At 31.2% G+C, this 22,328-nt stretch overlaps 1 protein-coding gene across 1 annotated transcript in view; it reads left to right on the forward strand.

Moving 5' to 3' along the window:
- Window positions 1-22,328, forward strand: part of LOC122718673 (putative uncharacterized protein DDB_G0293878) — a 42,841-nt gene that overhangs the window by 15,984 nt on the left and 4,529 nt on the right. Inside the window, exons 2-3 of the mRNA XM_043943906.1 lie at window positions 12,784-13,017; window positions 22,183-22,248. Of these exons, the coding sequence (XP_043799841.1) occupies window positions 12,784-13,017; window positions 22,183-22,248 (300 nt within the window). The remainder of the gene's footprint in view (window positions 1-12,783; window positions 13,018-22,182; window positions 22,249-22,328) is intronic.

A 22,328-nucleotide genomic window follows, 5' to 3' on the forward strand; every position in this document is an offset into this window, starting at 1 on the left:
GAAAGGTTTGAAGATTCTCAGTTTCTTCAACGCGCGGTTAACGATGCAGTTCTTCAGACCGCGCTACATCATTACCCTTACGTCATTTCTAGGAAACCATGGCGCGCTTCGAAGCCGCTTCCCACGAGACCGTGACTTTAGCGGGAATGCAAATTCGTCCGGCGATTAATTAGCATTCCCGCGGTAATCAGCCGCGAGTAATCGTCAATCTCGAAATTTCACGAGAGAGAGAGAGAGAGAGAGAGAGAGAGAGAGAGAGAGAGAGAGAGAGAGAGAGGAAAAATTCGGATTCGATGGGAGGATAGGAGAAGAGGAGAATCTGATATTTTTCGATATTTTGCGTTGGCAACTGTTGATGCAATGGTGTCGTAACGAGATATGTACAAAAATCAAACACCGAGGAATAAATCATACGATCAATTGTTAAAAATATATCGAACGTGAAAATATAAATCACACGGTTAAATAAAAACACTTGTCGACCATTTTTTTTTTTTTTGAAACGAATATTAAAACTTAAAAAAGAATCATCAATACTGTAAATACTTTAATTGATATTTTTTTTCAACGCTACTTATATATTTATCTGTAAAATGCGATACATTTAAATTATAAAATGTTGAAATAGAAAATAATGGATATATGTGTATAATTACGTTTTTTACTCCAAGAGCAAAGATAATATATTAATCTTGGTAAAAATACAAAACGGAGAATAATTCATGAATGATGAATTTGATTCTTATATCTGGTTTTATTAAAAAAAGTTTGGACAAGTTTAACGGAGAGATTTATTAAGAATTCCATTGTTTTACTCGCAACGACCCAATATTTGCTAACATTTGCATGGAAGAAGAGTTTGGTTGACTCGTGAGAAAGAAAATATCGGTGGCGTTGTGTGTTGCGTTGACAATAGACTCTGTTGGCACTTTCCATTCGCGGCGTCGTTGACATTTCTGCGGCATGTTGTTCACCGTTGTCGATCGAGCATGGATAATTAACCGCGTCCACGAAAGCGTACTTTCTTCTCGGAATTCGGCATTCCAAAGTATCCGCGCATCCAATTAAACGACGCTCATGAGAATCCTTGAACAAAGTTTCGAAATAATGCGAATAAAATCTGCGTTCGATCGAGGATTCGATCGATGATTAAGGTTAAAGGTTAAATAGAATGAAATTGCTTGTTTTCTTTCTTTCTTTTCTTCTTTCTTCTTTTTTCTCTCTCTTCAAGAATTGTTGATTGTTAAAATATAATAAATTGTGATTAAAATCATGGAACGCAAAGGTTATTTGATTACTCTCGAAGCATTAAGTACATTATATTATTTTCAAAGAATTATTCAACGAAAGAGAAATTTTATTCAATTTCTTCGTTATCGTTTGATTTGTGTGATTTTTTTTTTTTCTAATGACGACGAGGTTGTACGACTTTCCCTTATTTCGCTTTAAATCTTTTATTTATAGTATTAATTAATAGTTTATTCAAAGAATTGCAAGTTAGATTTCAAAAGCGAATTTTTAGGTTAAAAAGATTATCTGATGTTCTAAAAAAACTTTTAAAATACTTTTACTACTGCGCATCGAATTTTTATTACGATCTTTCTCTCTCTCTCTCTCTCTTCTTTTAATTATTAAAATTAAATCCAAATATACAAATTCATTTTCTTTTCTCTCATCAATTTTCATAATTGTCCAAATATTACATCGATCAATTTTTTTCAATACACATTCATAGAAAAAAAAAAAAAAAATAACCGATTCGAGAAATCTTTCGTAATATCATTTCTTTTTATTTTCACGTTCCTTCTTACATTTCGATTCCACAATGGAATAAATACGCTCGATGCGTATCACGCACGAGCACTTTTCAGAACATTATGCGAATAACTGCAAGCGAAGAATTCATATTTCGCTGATTCTTCAATTATTTCGAGCAGAAGAATCAAATGTTTTTTAATTATCTCGGTTCGTTAACCTTTGCTTACGCGAATCCTCGGTTCAATGAACTCCTTGTACGAGACCGGGCATCGGGACTCGCGGTTGCGAGAAATCGATGCTTTTGACCGATTCGGGAATTAGCACGGCGTGGCCATCTACGCCGAGAATAATGAGCAGTGAAAGCCTGTCGTTGGAAATTCATCAAAACGAGGCAGGGTTCGTTAAGCGAAACGACTCGGAAAGATCGGCTTCATGTATATTAATTCGTTGTAAGTGAAATAGGTATCGTGTCGTGGCCATCGTGGAATCGTTAATCGAGGGACACTAGCGAATTTCGATCGATGGTATTCCAAAAATTATTCCAAACGTGTTTTTCTTTTTTTTCTCTCTGATAGATTTCAAAATGCGGAGAAATGGTCGAAAGTATATCGTGAAATTTCTTGGGATGTGAAAATAAATTTTTTCTTCTGTAACGAGTATATTTTATGAGAGCTTTCTAATATGAAAGTGATATTAATTTTCTTTTTTGTATGTATAATTTAGTAGCTTATGTACTTGCTTTAATCGCAATATCATTCTTAGATAGAGACACATGGAGTGCTGTGTATCATAATGCAAGTTTCGATTGATATGAAAAATGGAACTGTTTTAATTTCACATTATTTTAAGTCAGCTGGTATAAAAATATTTATAAATGTAAAATATAGCTAGCTCGAGCTATTGAAACGCAAGAATATAAAAATATACGAAGAAATATCTTAAAATTTCTTTTTCACTTCTTAAAGTAATTTCCACTTTCTTAACTCCTATATACGTAGCAATCGATATATTCGTTGTCACAAATATTAAATATTATTTCCAAAAATAATCATCATCACGTGTTTTTTGAAATAATTTTTCAAAGTAGAAAACTCTCTTTATATATTTTCTATCCTTTTCCTTTTCCAAAAAAAGGAGAAAGGAGAAAAGAATAGATTCTTGTTTGAAAGGAGAAAAAAATAGATTCTTGTTTGCCACAGATAGAAAAGAAACGTAGATGCGAAAACAGATGATCCAACTTCACAATCTACCAACACATTCCAGTTCGTTCGTTTGTTTCTTTTTCTTTTTTTCATCAACACCAAACGACCATCTTAGTCGGCGTGATGATGTCTTCGGTCACGCGAGAGATGCAAAATTCCTCGTCCACGAATAGAGATATAACGACACTCTGTGAATCGTAAAGGAATGCACTGTATCGCGGCGTCTGACAACTTTCTGAAAGTCACAAGGGAAAGATGGGAACGAGTCCTTTCCCCGGGGAACGTGAAAAAAACTTGTGATCTTCGCCGAGCGAACAACACCTAACCCTGTGCGTCACGGTGCTAAGAAATTAAACCTGCGAAATGGTGAGACCCACTGTTCAAGACCCTCCTTTCGACCATCCATGTCCAATTCTCTTTCACGTTGCGATCTCACGCGTGTACGAGAATTACATTCATCCGCGATGAGACGAGTATCTGTCAAAGCGTGAAACGTATTTAGGTTAATTATCTTAAGATGATATCAATCGAAGGAATTCATTGTAACCGTGTTAGTTAAATTTAGCTCGATACACGAGAGTGACAACTTATCGATACTTGTCGATCAATAGGATGGATAATTGAAATGTATTTATAAACGTTGTCAAATATTCAGGGCAGAGGAAATGTCAATTTACTGAGGATCGAATGAGGAAAATTCGTTATTTTTCTTATTGATTTTAAACATGAATTTATGCTTGTTTTAGGAGAGGATCGATTTAAATATATAAAAATAGTTGTTAAATTTAGAATTCGAATATTAAAAAATAAAATTATTTGACTAAAATTTTCATTTTTTCTTAACTCTTGGTTCGTCACTTTATCATCATTCCATATCTTCAAAGCTAAAATTTAGAATAGAAATCTTTATCATGTATGATCTTTCGATATCCATATTTTTAATTAGTGATAAACCACTTTTCAAAATGTTAAATTTCCATTTTCAAAAAATATTATTCCTGTTTCATTCAGAATTTTCAATAAAACAAAATTAGTTCTTATAATATAATAAGAACTTTTTGGCAAAAGAAAAAAAAAAAGAAAAAAATAAAAAATTCCACGTTGTCAATTTGTCGGCGATCTCTTCATGAAACATTTTTCGAAATGAATTATTTAACCTAGCCCAATTCCTCCGTGTCTGCTTATTTTTCTAGCGACGTAGCTCTTTCGCCAATTTTTTTTTCGCGTCGCTTCCAGGCGAAAGTAGAGGAACAAACGCTAAACTGTTATTAGAGAAATGACAGTGTTCTCAGAACACTATGCACACGCTCGCTGCTCCGTATTAAATTACGAAGTCCTGATGTGCATTTCCGCCGAACGAACTGTGTCGCATGGTTCTGTCAGGTGGAAAAAAAGAAACGCGAAACATAGAGAACTGGTAGTTTCTGTATGCGTTCTGTGTATCGAAATGTTTCTCGAAATGGTTGGTCGAAATTATAATATAATAGACGCAATAGACCAACAAAATGATTTCGAACGATAACTCATTATTATTACAATCATCGAGTAACGTTTTCGATATTTTACGAAATTTTTTTAATTTAATTATTAAATTTTTTTAATTATTATTTGTAACCGATTAAATTTTGTTCTAAACAAAATTTCTCTCGAATTATCGGCCTATAAAATTCCAATTGTTGCTGTGATACTCTATGCATTGCTCGAATCGAATCAATAAAGAAACTAGAAAGAAAATTAAAATTTATTGCTTCATGCGACACGAATTTAAAATATGTTCATAACTATTTGTTTTAAATTACATATAAAATGAAAATAATCGTGTTAATTTCTGTTCATCGTCTCACGTGGAACGAACAAATATATAAATTAAATTCGATTTCTAATTAAAATGGAACGAACGATTTATCAGCATAATCAAAACGAGAGAGAGAGAGCATCTGCAATGCAATGCAATTTTGTTATCACTCGTGAAATTTATTTCGTTTTCTTTTTCAAAATATATAAACGCGTAAAATTGCACGATCGATAATCCAATGTTCGATCGATTAAACGTTCAACGCGAGTCAAAAGACATCGCGGATCGTCTTGGTGATCGTTTTGCCTTCGCAAAAAATTCCAGTCGCCACTCGATCTCGCGAATACGAGTTTAAGTATATCCAATACTCGTGGAGAAATCGTCGCTGATGTCATTTGTCCGAGTCGGCAATCCTGCCGCATAATTAATCGACGATCCTACGATGATCTTTGTTCCGTGGTAGAAATATGCTTTGTCCGATCCCCTGTTTGATTCTCACCAAGGCATAAAGTCAGAGATGCGGTTGTTTTTATCGCTTTCCTCGATTTATTGCGACGAAGTTAAAGATGCGATTGATTCTTGTCCGTTTAATTCTTTGTACACGTTTCGAGTACAGTCGAAATCAAGAGTGAAATATACACGCGTATTTTATTTTATTTTTCTACCAATGGATTAGAAAGTTTTGTACAAGTTTATATCATATATATATTATATTTTTAAAATTTTAATCCTTTTTTAAACTTCCTTTTTTCTTTTTTCTTTTTCCTTCTTTTGATTTGTATCTGTGATAAATGAACGCAAAATTATTTCTCAAAATATAATATCGCTCTTCTATTGGATGTACACGTTATATTGGAAAAGACTAATTTTAAAATTAGAATCCAATATCGAATCCAAATAGTTAGATGATGTTTTAAATGTGTTAAATTTATATATTAATTATATAGTGTTAAAATTATCAAATGATATAATACCAAGGATTTTTCATTTTGACGATTCACTTTTGACCAGGACTATACGAAGATTATAGAAAAGATTTCCATTCAGATAAAAGACAATACAAATAGACGGTTTACCTCTATCGCTATATACGCGTTGTATTATGCACTTATACCTTTCAAATCTTATTTTTCTGTTTATTACCTCATATCATTATACTGCCAACTAACCCAAGTCTGTTTGCAACAATTATTAGTTCCTGTTTCTCAAGATGCAACAAGACTCTATAATTAAGAAGAATCCAATTACAAAAGATTGAAAATACATATGTGTTACTCTCATACGTTAAAAAAAAAGAAAAAAAAGAAAAAACGATTCCAGCAAAGTATCCAAGGATCGCGTACACACTTCTCGAGAAACGGAGGGAGGGAAAAAAGACGGGGAAAGAATGATCGAATTACTCAGCTCGTGTTCAACTTATCGATCAACCTCGAGACGAGTTCTTTCATGATTTCATCGTGAATCGCGCAAAAGGAAAAAAAAAAACTCTAAGGAGACGTTAAAAAATTAATGTATTCGATCATACGTATCATGCCAATGTCGTTCAACGAGTTTGCAACAAAAAATACGTCAATACTCCATTGCATACAAATTTCGTAATTGCAGACTCATGTTCGAAGTTTTTTCCTTTTCTTTTTTTTGATTTTTTTTCTTTTTTTTTTTTTTTTTTTTCTTTCTATACAGAACGGACCTTGACTTTCGTTTAAACGTTTATTATACAAGAGGGGGGAAAAAAATATTCAAGTTTTCTGTTCGAGGAATTACTCAGAAGTAATTCCTGTTCGTGGAATTACTGGCTCTTTGGCCGAGTGTCGTGGCCACGAATCGATCGCGAAAAGGACGAAGGACGATGGAACAGAAGTAGATATCCTTGCAGAGGTTTTCACGCATTCCTGCGGGTGCAGTTCATCGACATTAATAATACGAGAATGGAGGAGAGGTTGCCTCGAAGGTTGGCCACGATTGGAATTCTACTGCTATGTCTTTCGTAATTCTACATTCAAGATATTTCGACGGGAATTTCGGTTTTCTTCGCGATGCGCGGGAATTTCAAAATTCGATAAACGATTCGGCGATAAATACAATAAAGACCTTATCCTTTTATTCGTCGCGTTTCGCAAAGCTTCTTTTTTTTTTTTTCACGACTGTTTTTCTTCCATTGTTATTATTTCATTTACGCAACGCTATGTTTTAATGTAATTAAAAAGACAAACAGGGCGACGAACAGAGCGAACTGTGTAATCGTATGGTTCTCGTGATTTTTGTTTGCTTTGGGGGTAAAAATATTCACGCTGTGTAGTGCAATTACCACTGTGTGTATTTACCGTTCGATCGAAGATAAAGCTTGTTCTTGAAATATTCTGTGACGTTTGGTTAATTAGGTCACTTTTATTTAAAATATCCGATGTTTGATATTTTCTTATAATTACGCTAAAATTGAATTCAATATTTTTGATTTTTTTATTTAATACTTCTATCTTACAGAGAATTTTCAAATGATCGAGAACTTTGAAATAAAAAAAAAAAAAAATCATTGAAGGTTACTCATTATTGCTCAATATTAATTTTTATATCGCTTTCTTACGTTCCTATCATTCTTTAATCTATCCTTAATAAAAGCAATTTTATGTAACAAATAATAAATTAATCTTCAGATATCATCATACAGAAATATTTAATTTCTTTTTTCCGATTAATAAGTTATTCTGCTCCACGCGACCTCCACTTGTTTTTTAACGATCTAGCGATTCATCTGTCGTTGCATTATGATTTTTATAGATATTACTGCTGCAACCTTCGTCGAAATTGCGTTCAATATCTCGATATTGCGCGAGGTTCACGGCAACTTGCATACATACATAGAAGAAATTTCCATTAAGAATCAAAATATATGACACGCTCCTTTCTCTCTCTCTCTCTCTCTCTCTCTAAGAATTCAGAAATTACAAGATAAAACACTTTGAAGAAAATTCCGAAAGATAGGCAATAATAATAATAATAATCTCTATAACTGAGAAAAATTTGACTGTATCGTAATAGATATCAACACGGAGTTAATATTTCTGCATACAAACGACGACCTTTCAAAATCCAATTATTCTCCCTATAATTATAAATCATCTAACCAATTCTTTATTAAACTACAAAAATATTCTTCTCAATGAAAATAATCTCTCTAAATTCCCTTCGAAAATCATTCTTCCATCCTTCATCCAAACTAAACCCAAATAATAAATCTCGTTAGCCTGGCTTATATCCAAGCTTGATCATCGCCAGTTTCAGAAATATATGCAAATGTTATTTGCTGTCTTAACACGTTCTAACGATTCATCGGTGTTAAAATCATATAATTAGAGAGGCTCGCGCGATTTGTGTGGCGTAATAGTGATCGTCCTAGCTACGAGATCTTAGAAAAAAAAAGAGAGAGAGAGAAAGAGAGAGAGAGAAAAAGAGAGAGAGAAAACTCGATGGCAGAATCCTACACCTAGCATTCCTATGCAATTATAGTTTCCTTTTATCGCTTTGATCGTACACCTGGAACGAGGGATCCGGTTTTACACCGAGAAACGAATGCGTAATGCGTGTTCATTAGCGATCCCGTTGAAAGTGGCCACGCGAGGATCCATAATATTCACACGGGCGTGATCGATTTGCCTGTATAGGCATCGATAATACACACACGAGCGCGAGAATTCCGATTGAATTATTTTCTTATTTCTCAACAACAACGGTGAAAAGTTGCGAGAGCAACTTCTTTGTTTACACGTTTGCTAATTAAACGTATAACTTAATAGGATTTGGGTTTATTACGTATAATATATATATATATATATGATCGATATTTGATCTTTCTTTTATACGATTGTCATTTTTCATCGATAACAAGGTCTTTGTATCTTATCATTTTATTGGTTTTTATTGTTCGATTGGAGATGAAACAATGCGATGACGATTGTAACATGGTGTGTAATCGAGTGGCGGAAAAAATATATAGCATAAATGAAAGAAAAGAATAGATAAAGATATAGAAAATAATTAATAAACGGATAATGATAGTATATTTATTTTCGATAGATATTTATCTTCAATCAAACGAAAATCGATGATGAAAAAACGAGAAAGCTGACAGCGAAAAATGATAAACGATGATTGATTAAATATTAATGAGATTGAAGATTTTGAAAAAGACAAATTTCAATTTATCTATTTTATGAATAATATGAATCTATGGATAAGAAATCTTTTTGTAAAAATAGTACAATAACGATGATTTAGAAAAAATTTTGAAATAAAAGGATATCTTTGGTATTAATAAAATGGAATATAAAAAAACGTATAAACAATTATTACAAAGTTACAAAGCTACACAAACCATGTCGTAATAATTTCATATCATTATAATCCGATTCGCTTAGTTTATTCCAAGTTTCCTTTTTGTTGCAATAATTTCAAGCATTGTGTATATTGCATTTTATGAATTTATTACCATTACTTTAGCATCAAGTTTATTTATTTCCAGTTTTTAAAATAACCATCATTTTTATCCACACGTAAATAAAATTCTTTGAATAATTCGTAATTCAATGATCTATGCTCATTCTTTTGCAACGAATATTCGAATTTCGCGAAAATTGATCCTCGACTTCAAATGACTTGATATACGATCCTGCTAAATTTGCTATTTTCGATATTCAAAATATCTACATATAACGCGATATATACGTGTTTTTGGATTGAATTAAATTGCAATGGAATACGATGGTAACTATATTAAGAATTATGGCACAGTGAATCGGTACTACGTTGCAATTGCTTGTTAGCGAAGTGAATCAATTGGCGAATAATTCAGAGAAAATTGAAGTAGAAAAGAACAGGAAATAGGTAATAAAGTAATTTGTGGCAATTTGATAAACTTTTCATCGTATACTCATTTGAGGAAATGTGTAACATGATATGATGTGAACTTTTATTATTTATTTTTCTAATACATTGAATAACAAATTGAATATTCAATATTGGGGTAAGGAAATTGCGGTTTTAATAAATTTAAATCAAAAAATTGTTATTACAAAATATTAAAAATATTGGATAAATGAATTTTAACATTTTTCTGTATAATAAAAGAATTATTTGATTACTAACGAAAGAAATCAAAATTTTTATAATGTAAATACTGAAAGATATTTGAAATTCATCTTACATCATTGCAATTAATAATAAATATTGCAATTATTATATAAATCAATAAAGTACTATATTTATTATGAATATAAATCATAAAACTATGTTTCATCCACCACAACAGAAACATAGTTATAATTGGGGTTACAAGTAAAATCGAAGAACGCAGAAAATCGTTTCACACGTTGCACTTTGGCTGAATTATTATATGTTGTTTTGCCTAGTGAAAGGTAATTTAACGATATCACGATATCTCCGTGTTTTTCCTCGAAACGTCTTCTTTCTTTCTTTCTTTCTACGCCATCAGCAAATTAAAATGATATAAACATTTTATACAAAAATTTGATTAATTTTTTATAGAAATCAGAGTTAAGTAATATTTCAAAAGAAAAAAGAAAAAAGAAAAAAGGATTTCGATAATTTTTATTTCTTCAGTAATCGGTAAAATAAATAAAATAAATTCTTTAAATATAGAAACGCGTTCCAATAATGTGAATTTTTACTCGTGATTAATGGAATTGCGAGTGCAGTTACAATTTATGCCTGTGATTGCAAGAAGTGGACATTGACAAATAGATATCGTGTTCATTCATCGAAACGTTTTTTTGAATTATCGATACGCTGTCCTTAATTTTTATTGCAATTTATGAACTACTGTTACTTCGATTTCAATTTTAATATATATCCATGATAATATAATCTAACCTTTTTTTTTTATAAGAAAGAAGATATTTTTTTCTTTGGATAAGTTTGAAATCACTATACGAAAATCAATATACTTACTTTACGAGGGAATAACCTTTAAGTTAATATTCCTGGTTATAAAATCATATTTACATATACTAAGAGAATATTAATCTTCCTACACCCTTGTTATTCCTTATCCCGATCACGTTCTCGTTTCGGTTAAAGATTTATCCCGTTACTTCTCTTTTCTTTCATCGAGGTTAAAATTTAATTCTCGTTTCCTCGACGTTAAGAGAAATTCAACAGGCATGAAAAAAAGAAGAAGAAGAGAAAAAAACGAATTAAAGAAGAAAATCTTTTCTTAATACAAACCTCAATAAATCAAATGATTCGTTAAAATAAATTATATTTAAAAAGATTTTTATATTTCCATATAAACTTCCAAAACAATTTTGTATTGATTCAGTAAAAGTATCGAGGAAATTTGACACAAGTTTTTCATCAACAAGTTTTTCATCCACAACAAACACACGGTTAAAAAGAGCCGCGATAAAGATATTCGAAATATATAATAAAATTTGTGTATAATAAAAAACGAATATCGTTCCACAATTTCCCATAAATCGTCCACCTGTCGGCTCATTAGAAAACGAGTCTTTCATTCCACACTTACATAACACTTGTGAGTATATATATGTATGTATATATTCAACATATTTAAATCCAATCTTTCCTCGTGCACACACATATCGAGGCGAGTGTCATTATCTCGTAACACCCACATTTCTTCGTTTCGTGCCTACGTGGAATCCATTACCTTCACCGTGCATTGTGAACGCGGCATATGTAAATAAAGTAGGTATACGCGATTCCCGGCAAGGTTGTGGAATGGAACGCGTGGATGGTTAGCATTTACGGGGTTAATGGGATGAATTGTGCGATAGAACAGACCTACATAATCGTGATAGACCTCGGATTCTCTCCTATGGATCGTGAATTCAAACGCAATTATAAATTTGAATTACGCGCCAAATAAAGCGATGCATCTTCGACGTAAACATGCGCAGATATCGTCATATATGTTGATTGCAATATTCTGGTATGAATCTATATCGTGAATAATATGCGTTGTTATAAAGAATATATTGTTTTTATAATATTCAAAATGATTTAATGTGTTTTTAATGTTTCTCCTTTTTTGAATTGGAGAATTATTGTGACAAAGAAGATTTTGATCAAGGATTAATTTAATAATACTTTATTAAATGATCTCTGGAGCGAGGTTGAATTTTGGATCTTTTAATTTTAGCGAGAAGTGAAGACTTTTTACGTAAGACGAATGTAATTACTGCACTTTAAGTTCACTCGTTAGTAACACTTTAATATTATTTTCTGGCAAATGATTATAATACTCTTCAACCAATATTATTCCTCGAAGGCTAATTACAACAGAGAAAACATTAAGAAACTTTGCCGTGACTTTTACGTCTTCGCTTCGTGTTTTCATCCACCATATTATTCGATTTAGAAAGAGAGAGAGAGAGAGAGAGAGAGAGAGAGAAAGAGAGAAAGAGAAATCTTCAGAATTCGTTCCTAATTTTTACAATAAAAATTTCTTTATTATATAAAAAAAAAAAATTTTTATTCTCTTTTTTCGTTTAAAATATATATATAAGAGAAACTCCGGTAAACATAAAAATTAACTTAAGAAACGTAGTTAAAATCCTATCTCATAGTTTTAATCAATCCTTCAAATTTCTATAACAGTTTCTTACATAAAAATTTCAACAATACATTCGCATTCACATTTATTTTTCAATCTTAGTTTCCTGTTTGTTTTCTATATTTTGTACGAACCCATCGAAACCCGTACTTTCTCGCTGTGTATATACGTAAGTACCTCGAGACGAGGTGATTCAGCCGAAAGTTGCGAAGCAAAACGCGGCTGAGTGTAACCGTAACTCGATATCAGTCTCGAAAGGTTTCCATTCCTCCATTCCGCAAACAAATTTGTTTAATAATCACGTACAAAATTTCGGAGTTGGAATTGTTACGTACATCCAGGTAAAAACAGGGTGTATACAAAAGGACGACACGAAATTAAGTAGATTTTCACGTTGTCACGATTTTTAATAGGGATCGTTACATGGTTGGTTGCAGGCGTACATAAAGAAGGAATTGGGTAAAGTGGTAGTATACACGACGACCTCTGGTATCGTGAGAAAAACGTTCTACAATTGCAAGAAGGTGAAGCAAATCCTGAGGACGCACATGGTCAAATACGACGAGCTAGATTTGTTTGGGGACGCTGAGCTGCAAACAGAGCTGAGAGATCGCTTGGGCTCCACGGTGATACAGTTGCCCCAGCTTTTCATCGATGGGCAACATATCGGGGTGAGTAAATTTGTAATGTGTATTTATAGTTATAATTTAACGTATGTCGGTGGATATTTAATTTTTTAGTTATAGATTTTTTAGTTATAGTTTTATAGATTCATTTATTTCCGTAAACGTAAAAATAACGTGAGAGATGTGTTATTTAATTTAGATTTTTATTTGAATAATGTAATAATAGTTATGGAAAATTCGTGTAACTTTGAAGTGCAGATGTTAGCCTGAATTATTTAAGGAAATAGAATATTATTTTCGTAATGAAGTTGTTGCAGGTATAACCGAAATAACGTATAAATATTTTATTTATAAAGGTTATAGGTAAAGGGAAATAGGGAATGAAATATGAAAAAAAAAATTAGGGAAGCGTAAGATTAGAAGTAGGCGATGAAGTAGGTGTTAAATATTGAAAGTCAAGTTTACTAATAAAAGAAATATGCAGGAAATCATTTTATAAATTATTTTATAATAATCTATTATCTAATTTCTATAACTTTTCATAAATATTATTATATATCATTTAAACGATTTAGATTATAATGCTATATTTCAATTGAAATAGTAAAAGATTAGTATAACGTTACAAAATTTTCTATAAATTTTTTACAAGCATCTTTTATAAAAACATGAATGATCGATGTATTGCAAAAGCACTTGTAAGTGGCAGATAAGGTCAAATGTATCGGATATAGCTTTTCTCTGATGTTACACAAACATGATGATATATTATAGACTAAATTACGTTCTATAAATTTAAATTTGAAGCAAGGTTATAATATTATATAATTCAAGAGAAATCAATATAAACGTTAAATATAATCCTCCTAAGAATAAGCCGTATTATTATTCTTATCAATCATACCCAAATATATTAAAATAAATATCCATCACCTAAAATTATTAAAACGTTATTATATTTGAAAAATAACAAAAATTCTTGAGTTAGGATAAAGTTCATCTCCATTAGAACGCCGAAATCACGAAAACTCCATAAAATTTCCACCTAAGTCTAACTTTTCTAAATTACACGGGGATAGTTTGTAACCGGATGCATACATACCCTGGCAGACTACCAAGGTTAAATCTACTCGCTCGTTACTCCCGTTAATATCGTGGTGGATAATTATTGATGCTTATCGAGGCTGCTCATTAAGACGCGCAACTAATACACTCGTGTTTATTATTAGCATAAAACTTGAACGAGTATAACGCGAAAGATCGGTTCTCGCCGGCACGTGTCCGGTCTGTTTGCGATAAGATGCACGTTCCACGGTTATCAACGAGAACGATGTTGAATAATGAAACGTATGCATCTGTTAGTGACCGTTTCTGTGCTCGACAAACAGGCCTTTTCTTTATCGATTTTCTCGCTATGAGAATCCATAATTGTTTCTTTCCGCAACAAACGCGTTCAACATTCTACGAATAACTATAATAACAGACACTTATCAATAGCAAGAAATGAGCTTTGATATCGATCGGAGTTTCATACTAGGGAAGAAGACATCTGGTGTAACATCGTGGAGTCGAAGGAACTCCGTGGCGAAAGGTATGGAAACCCCGATTTGAGGGGGTCACAGCCACGGACTGCGAAGTTCGTGGAATCCCGTGAAGTGTTCTAATTTTTCTTCGATTCCGCGGTTACTTTTCAAGTGGAACATGATCGACGAGTTTTATCAGAAAATGAAAAAACTTTCGTGATACTTCATTTACAGAGTTTACAATGGCAATCACACGATCTTTTTTTTTCCGTACTTTTCCCGTTCGTGCTCATGCGAATTTCTCGCAAGGCCGATATTACATTATGCAACGAATGTATGTTCCTTGGCGGTTCGTGAAAGTGGCGAAGACGCTATGGAGAAATCAACGCGAAATGTCAAAGATGACCGACGAGCGCTAGTTCGCGCACTTCAAATGGGTTTGTAACCGGAAATCTGTGTGGACGATACAGGATTGCGCAATCGATGCAAGCACGAGAAAGTACACGCGGCACACAGTTTTATATCGGTTGTTCATCGATCATAAAATTTCAAAAAGTTTCGAGATTACCTATTGTGGTGGGGACAATTGAGTTACTGTGGTATCGATTTACAAATTCGATTTCACAATCGCTATTTTTTTCTCGTTTAGATTTTGTTCCACAATTGTGATTCGATATGCTGTTCGATGATTTTCGCGATTGATCAAGAGATTCTGTGGTAACCATTTGGGATTTCAAAGAAAAGAATATTGGATTAAATTCGTATGGGATAGGGGGAAAGTGTGAACTGAATGTTATATAAAGGATGCGAAGATTGTGGGGAGAGGGAAAACATGATATATTCATTAGAAAGTGAAAAAGTGTCTAATATAAGCATTGTGCATTTTTATTTGAAAAAGTGACGATCGAGAGTTATTTTTTAAATTTTATCAGAAATAGAAAGTAGAAATAAAAATAAAAATTTATTTTTGAAATATTCTTAAAAATTTTAAAGTTACATTTTTAGAAAGTTACAATTCCAACGTAGTATAGTTACAAGTGTACGCAATTCAATATTGACTTTTGACAGAAATAAAATCGTAATAGAATTCCTAGATTGCATAACGTTATATAGTGGATATGACGAAGAATAGGTTTTCAATTTCGGTGTTGCCTCTAGCGGAACAGATGATTTTGCACGTTGGTCATTTTTCTTCTGCCGTGATAGTGCTTTTGTTCGCCACTACCGGTTATTATAAATATACGCTATTTTTCTATTACGCTTGCGATGATACTTTTACTCGCTTTACCAGTCAAATGCACGAAGAAAGTTTCACATTCACTATTTTCTGCCTCGATTTTTCAATGAAAGAATTGTTATTTTTTAGTACAATTTAAAGTAAATTAAAATTCTCTAGAATATTTCTGAAGAATTTACTTGGATATGAACAAAATTTATATTAATTCTGGTAATTTTTTAGAATTTTTTAGAATTTAGAGTATTAAACAAATTCTTTTGAAGAAAAAAAGTGAATTAAAAAATGCTATGGGAAAATGTTAAATTTTTTTATTTCTTATGACAAAAATTTGATAGAAAGGTGTCAAATAAAGAAGGAATAAGATAAAAAGTGCAGATAAGATAGTAATTGCAAATTTATTACTATGCATAATTTTTATTGTTTTCTTGCTACATATCTTTTTATATAGGTGATTAGGATTGAAAAGTGTTACATTATTGTAATAATGTATTCTTGAATATTTCTGTAATTATATACTCTACAACTAATCAATTAAGACTAGAATTTGAAATATTTCTCAAGAATACAATAAATTATGTTGGAAAAAATATAGGAATTGAACTTTTACATTCACATACTAAGTTGAATTTAAATTCAGCTTAAAATAACTTTGTCCAGATATAATTACTGATTAATTATCTTATCATTATCTTAAACTATACTATATTGTTCTAGAATTATTAAGAAATATTTTTTTTAATCTATTCCAGTTATCTTATTATCATTATTATATCTGATCGTATATAAATTTTAGTACACTTTTGAATCACACATATACGTCTCGGTAATTAACTTAAACTGAATATTATAAAAACATAATATTCATATAAAATTGCAATTAATTATATAGCAATTGTATATATAATAAATTTTATATCAAAATATCATCTATCTGTTCGTGCAAATTTGTAAAAATATATTCAAATCGATACTAAAAAATAGACACTAAAAATTATAAGATTAATTTTCGTTCATTGTCATTTGCATTCAAATAACAAAGATTAAGGGATAAAAGCAGAAATTATGATAATGTTGATCTTGATTTATAATTGCATTAATTTCTTTCTTCAAAAAACTTACTTCTTTTTAAAATTCTTTAAAAAATATATATATATTTCAGGCATCGATATTGCTAACAAACCTTTGAAATGTATAATGCCACTCGAAACAAACAAACGCGCAATTATATGTCGTGCAATTAGACGCACGTTCGATATCGGTGCCGAGTGCAATTACGTCGCAACACGCCGACTAATAAATTGCATCATAGAGAGGCTGGAGAAATTCCAAAGAAATTGCGAACGTTCTCGATTGCTCGTGGACGAATATCTTTGCCAATCTTTGCCGAAAAGTTATGCAATTTCAAGGAAACTTATACGTTATATCATGGCCATTATTGAAAACTGTGTAATCGGATTCGAAATTTTATACGTTACCTTGCTCCAATTAATATCTCGTAATGGAACGCATTTAATTAACCTCTTTAACGATGCAATAAATTTTCATATTGAATCATATTATAATCATATTATTATTATATTATATTAGATCAAAAAAATTGATATATGAACATGATTTATTTTTTCAAATGATGGAAAATCTACAATTCAATGCATTTATTATTAATACATTATTATAATCATTTATTATAAATAGATATCAAATAATTAGCCAATAAGTAACTGATTTTACAATTATACGTATATTTGAACTCCATCTATATACTGCTATCATACTAATTTTTTTCTGTTCAATGAAATTGAAATCATATCAGGTAAAAGAAAAAGCAACAACGTTGAGGAATGAAGAAGATGCCTTGGCGAAAGACGTGTAAACCCCGCCATCCGGGGTCACCATCCACGGATTTAAATCTCACGAGAAATCGCAAGGAATCTCTTTTTTCTTCGAATCCTACAATATTTATAATACAGTGCAAAAATCTTTTAGAAAGCTATTTATTCTTAAATTTTTATTTGTTATTGACAATTACACATACAACTTATCTTAGTTATGCATCAGTAATTTAAGATCTATTTTTATGTTGTTATCGAATATAAAATTACGGAATTTTAATTCGGTATGAAGTGTTACTACACAGCTGGAATTTTAAATACATGACAAATGAAATATTACAGAGTAAATGAGGACACATTCCATATCATGTCGGTTAATGGAAACAAATAACATTAATGGGAACATATTATATTCGTTACAATTTTAAATTAAAATTATAATTATATAAATTAAAATTAAAAATATTTATAATACGAATAATTTTAGGATATTCGAAAAAAAAAAATAGAATTTTCGTGAGGAACATTATAATAGAAATACGATACAATTACACGAATTGCAGAGTATTGGTCGAATAGAGATTTTTCAACAGATGAGGAAAAGTTAAATTACTTTGTACGTCTTTTCTTTTGTACGACATATTTTTTGAACTTTTCAACGATGAAATTTCTAAAGATGAAATTGAATGAAGATTCTTGAATAAAGTGACTTGAAATTGTCGAATAAGTTGAATAAGTTGAATGATTCATAAGGGGAAAGAAGAGAAAGATATTAATTTCAGATTGCATCTGAAAGTTAACGGTTTTATAAATTAAATATGAAAATGATTTAGAAAGATAAGGAGATATTAATATATTACAAAGTTTTTTCTTATTTGTGAAACTGTTCGTTTATTTAAGGGCATCTTCTCACGATTTTTTTTCTCATTATTATTTCGCATTATTAACGAGAATTATATAGCTTTTCCCATACTATAACTTAACGAACACTTATATAATATAAATGTGCAATTTATGCTTAACATTAAACTTATAAAAGAAAGATCTCTTAACAAATATTTGATCTCTCAAATATCTCTTAAACAAATTTATTTAAATATTATTTAAACATATTTTACATATCTCTATTTTGTAATATTATTTATGTGTATGTAAGATTTATGTGTATATATTGTCATGTATATATAATCGTTTCAAAATGATTCATAATAATATTAATAATATTTGTGTAACGAATGCTTTCTATTATTTACAATGTCAACATTATTAATAATTTTGCGGAGAAAGAAAGCGAAGAAAGTGAAAGTGCAAATGGAATGCAACTTAAGAATCATAAAATGGAATTACCTCGCGCTTAATAACAACTAAGTTGACCCTCACCTTTCCAGCGTTATGACATTTTGCTGTTCATTTCACATTTTGTATCATTTCACCGTGGCGTAGTTAGAAATGGAAAGAAGTTATTAAACGTAACTGCGGTTTAATGCCTCCTCTAATGCGAACAGCTTTCGCTCGAAACAATTCTTAAAATAATACGATAAAAATTGTTACACCTTTCTACGCTTTCCTCTCCTTATTATTTCTATAAACTATCAAATTTAATATTTCTATGACAATTTTCTATTCTTACGATCTTAAATTAAATTATTCTTCTTTCACGCGATAAAGAATATATCAAAGGAGAAATCCATAAAAATTTTATAAAAATAATCAATAACAATTTTATGGTCAGTGTTTTAAAACTCAAGAAAATATTATATTTTCACCTAGAATAACAAATAAATAAATTAATTAATTAAAAATAAAGATTAGAAAATGAAGAGCATACAACATTAAAATTGAAAATCTCGTAAAAATATCTAAAAATATTTCGGGTATTTTTAGAAAAACTGAGATTGACTTTTAGCGAAATAGAAGTATGATACACAATACCAAAGTAATTTAGCAAGAATCTATCGATCAAAACCCAAGATATGAAAACATTGATATCGATCAAATCGTCAACATTCCACCAACACGATCTCAATTGCCCAATTTCCCATGGCGTCATACAAGAAAACTTGAGAAGAAACGCAATTTCACGTGTCGCTTTGCAATTCTACACATTTGTATTTTCAATGGCGCGATCATGGGACCGTGTGCATTAGAATCTGTTGAATCAACATTATCGATTCCAAGCATGTATGTTGCTGTGCATGTGGCCCAATGTATCACGTAGTTACTTTTGTTAATAACAATACAACCTTTAATTGTATTCTCTCAATTCTATCACTAAATTTTATTTTACTTTGTACGCCAAATGAATTTTGGCTTGAATCCAGATTGTGCAACATTGCATACGCTCCGTGTACCAGCTTGCATTTTCCTTCGATGTATCATGTATATCATTTGAAATCTGGTCTGAATATACGATCGATATTCATGATACGATCGATCATTCGATATGCATCCAATTATACGTTGTTGTGTGAAAGAATTCTAAAGGTTGGTCTATACTTGTTACGTATTTTACGTGTCATGATACGTCTAATAAAAATAAATGCGTCAAAATATTGGAATCGATCCATCAACCGGCTTTTCATCGTCAAAAAAAAAAAAAAAACGTCATGACTATATTCAACTAGTTTGAATGTAGTTCGAACGAGAACTGTTGCATTGACTCACTGCTCGTTTATTTCTATCTACATAAATAAAATATTTTTCTATATCATCAGGATATCCTGTTCTTTATTAAAAGATACAGATAGATATGTTAATAATATGAAATAAATTTATATAAAATATTTGCTTATATTTCGTCAGATCCTATTTTCCAATCTGTTATAAAAATATAAAATAGAATAAAATTACGATTACAAAATCAATCTGCAAGATACTGGAATGAACTGGTGATATAAATCAAAGAAATGTCTTTTTCGTATCATTAAATCCTATTTCTTCCACGATGAAATAAATGAAATAAATGATAAATGAAATAAATATTTACATCGTACGAGCATCATTGCAAGATCAACGAGCGATTGATATGATTCGAGGATACAACAAGTGTATAGCCACGTTCACGTGTCTCGTTTACGCGACACCTCATGGACAGAGGGGCCACAGTCGACGGCCGAGCGAATAAACGCGGCAGCGAAATGTCAAACCGCTCGATCCAAGGCCTGGCGAAAGAAAAAGAAGGGGGAAGCCGCGAAAGAGAGAACGAAAGGTGAAGCGGGTTGCGTTATAAGGCACCACACGGTCCTCTCGGGCGAATGTGTACAAACGAAACACAACCGCGCTCCAACCGCATTCCTGATCGACCACGCCACGTGATAGCCGTGCTCGATCGTAGACTAGTCTCGAAAATCATAAGAAATCGTATAGGTTGTATTGTAGTTTGTATTGTTTGCATGATTTCTTTAGAATATTTTTTTTTTTTATGATTTCACTTTAGGACGTGGATGGGACGTTGATGAAAGGCAAATCGATCGTTCGATTTTTTTTCGTAATGGGTCGGCGATGAAGATGTGAGTGAAGGTAGAAAAAAATAGGATTTGAAAGTTTTCTTCAAATGATTTGATTGTCTACGTTTAGGTTTTTAAAAAGGGAATGGGTTGGGTTTAAGTTAGGAATGAATAGCGATCGAGAAGTTTGATGAAGTATACAGTGTCGTAATATGTTGGTGAATTGTTGATTATATCGTTAATTGATCCGATAGATAAAAATGGTATTTTGTTCGATTGAAGAGATATTTGATTAGTAGTGGAAAATATAATTAAGAAATTGCTGGATTTTTCTTTTATTGAATCTTTTTTACGTAGTACAAACTTTTAGTTTGCTAACTTTAGGTTTCTTTTTTTTTATATATTAAAAATTACGAATATCTTTTTGACATCTAATTCAATTGAAAATTAAAAACTAAAAGCGCTCGAGCTATGAAATTTAGAAAACATCATCAACACAACCGTGACAGAAACCTTTAGAAGGTTGGTTCCATTTTATACCGGTTCTCGTCTCACAGTTTAATGTCGAAACATTTCCACGAGTCGAATTAAAAATTGAGACGCGTTTTTTACAGATCACATTTGCTTTGCTTGCAAATTTCTTTCACTGAAAATCAAACTACTTTTTCTAAAATAAATAAATAAATAAATAAATAAAAAGACAAAATCCGAATAAAATAAAAAAAATGAGCACATGTAGAGTTTATTTTAAAAATTAATTGAAGAAACATCATTAAAAATCACTCAAATGCGTAACCGTTTAAACAATAAATCTTCATAAAATGTTCATTACTAGTAGCTGTCGTCAGTATTATACACTGTACATGATAACGTGATACTGGTAAATGGCCAACGATAAAAATACCATAAAATAAGGAAATTCACAGCAAAACGAAAGTGATTATAACGCATCTGTTAGTCATGTAATAAATATTTTGATAGATTCTGTTTGTTTATACATGCTAATACGAGCTTTCGTCATTAATATAGTATGCATACTAATCGCTATCGATTATCACGTATTTGATCAATTGCATTTTCCGGGATTAATTGAAAAAATAAAACAAGAAATGGAAATATTACTTTACAACAATAATTCTTCGTGATCTTAAAAAACCTTTTTCTTTTTACAGGGATTCGATACCGTGGAACGACTCAACGAATCCGGAGAATTAAGAGAGATGCTTAAGCCCTACCAGGTAATTAGAAATTAGGACAACAGTCCATTCCTCCATTTGACACCTGATTCAAACTGATTCAAATCATCAATTTTCCTCGA

Source organism: Apis laboriosa, unplaced genomic scaffold, assembly GCF_014066325.1.
Source record: "Apis laboriosa isolate Shangri-la unplaced genomic scaffold, ASM1406632v1 scaffold68_cov148, whole genome shotgun sequence".
NCBI lineage: Eukaryota > Metazoa > Arthropoda > Insecta > Hymenoptera > Apidae > Apis > Apis laboriosa.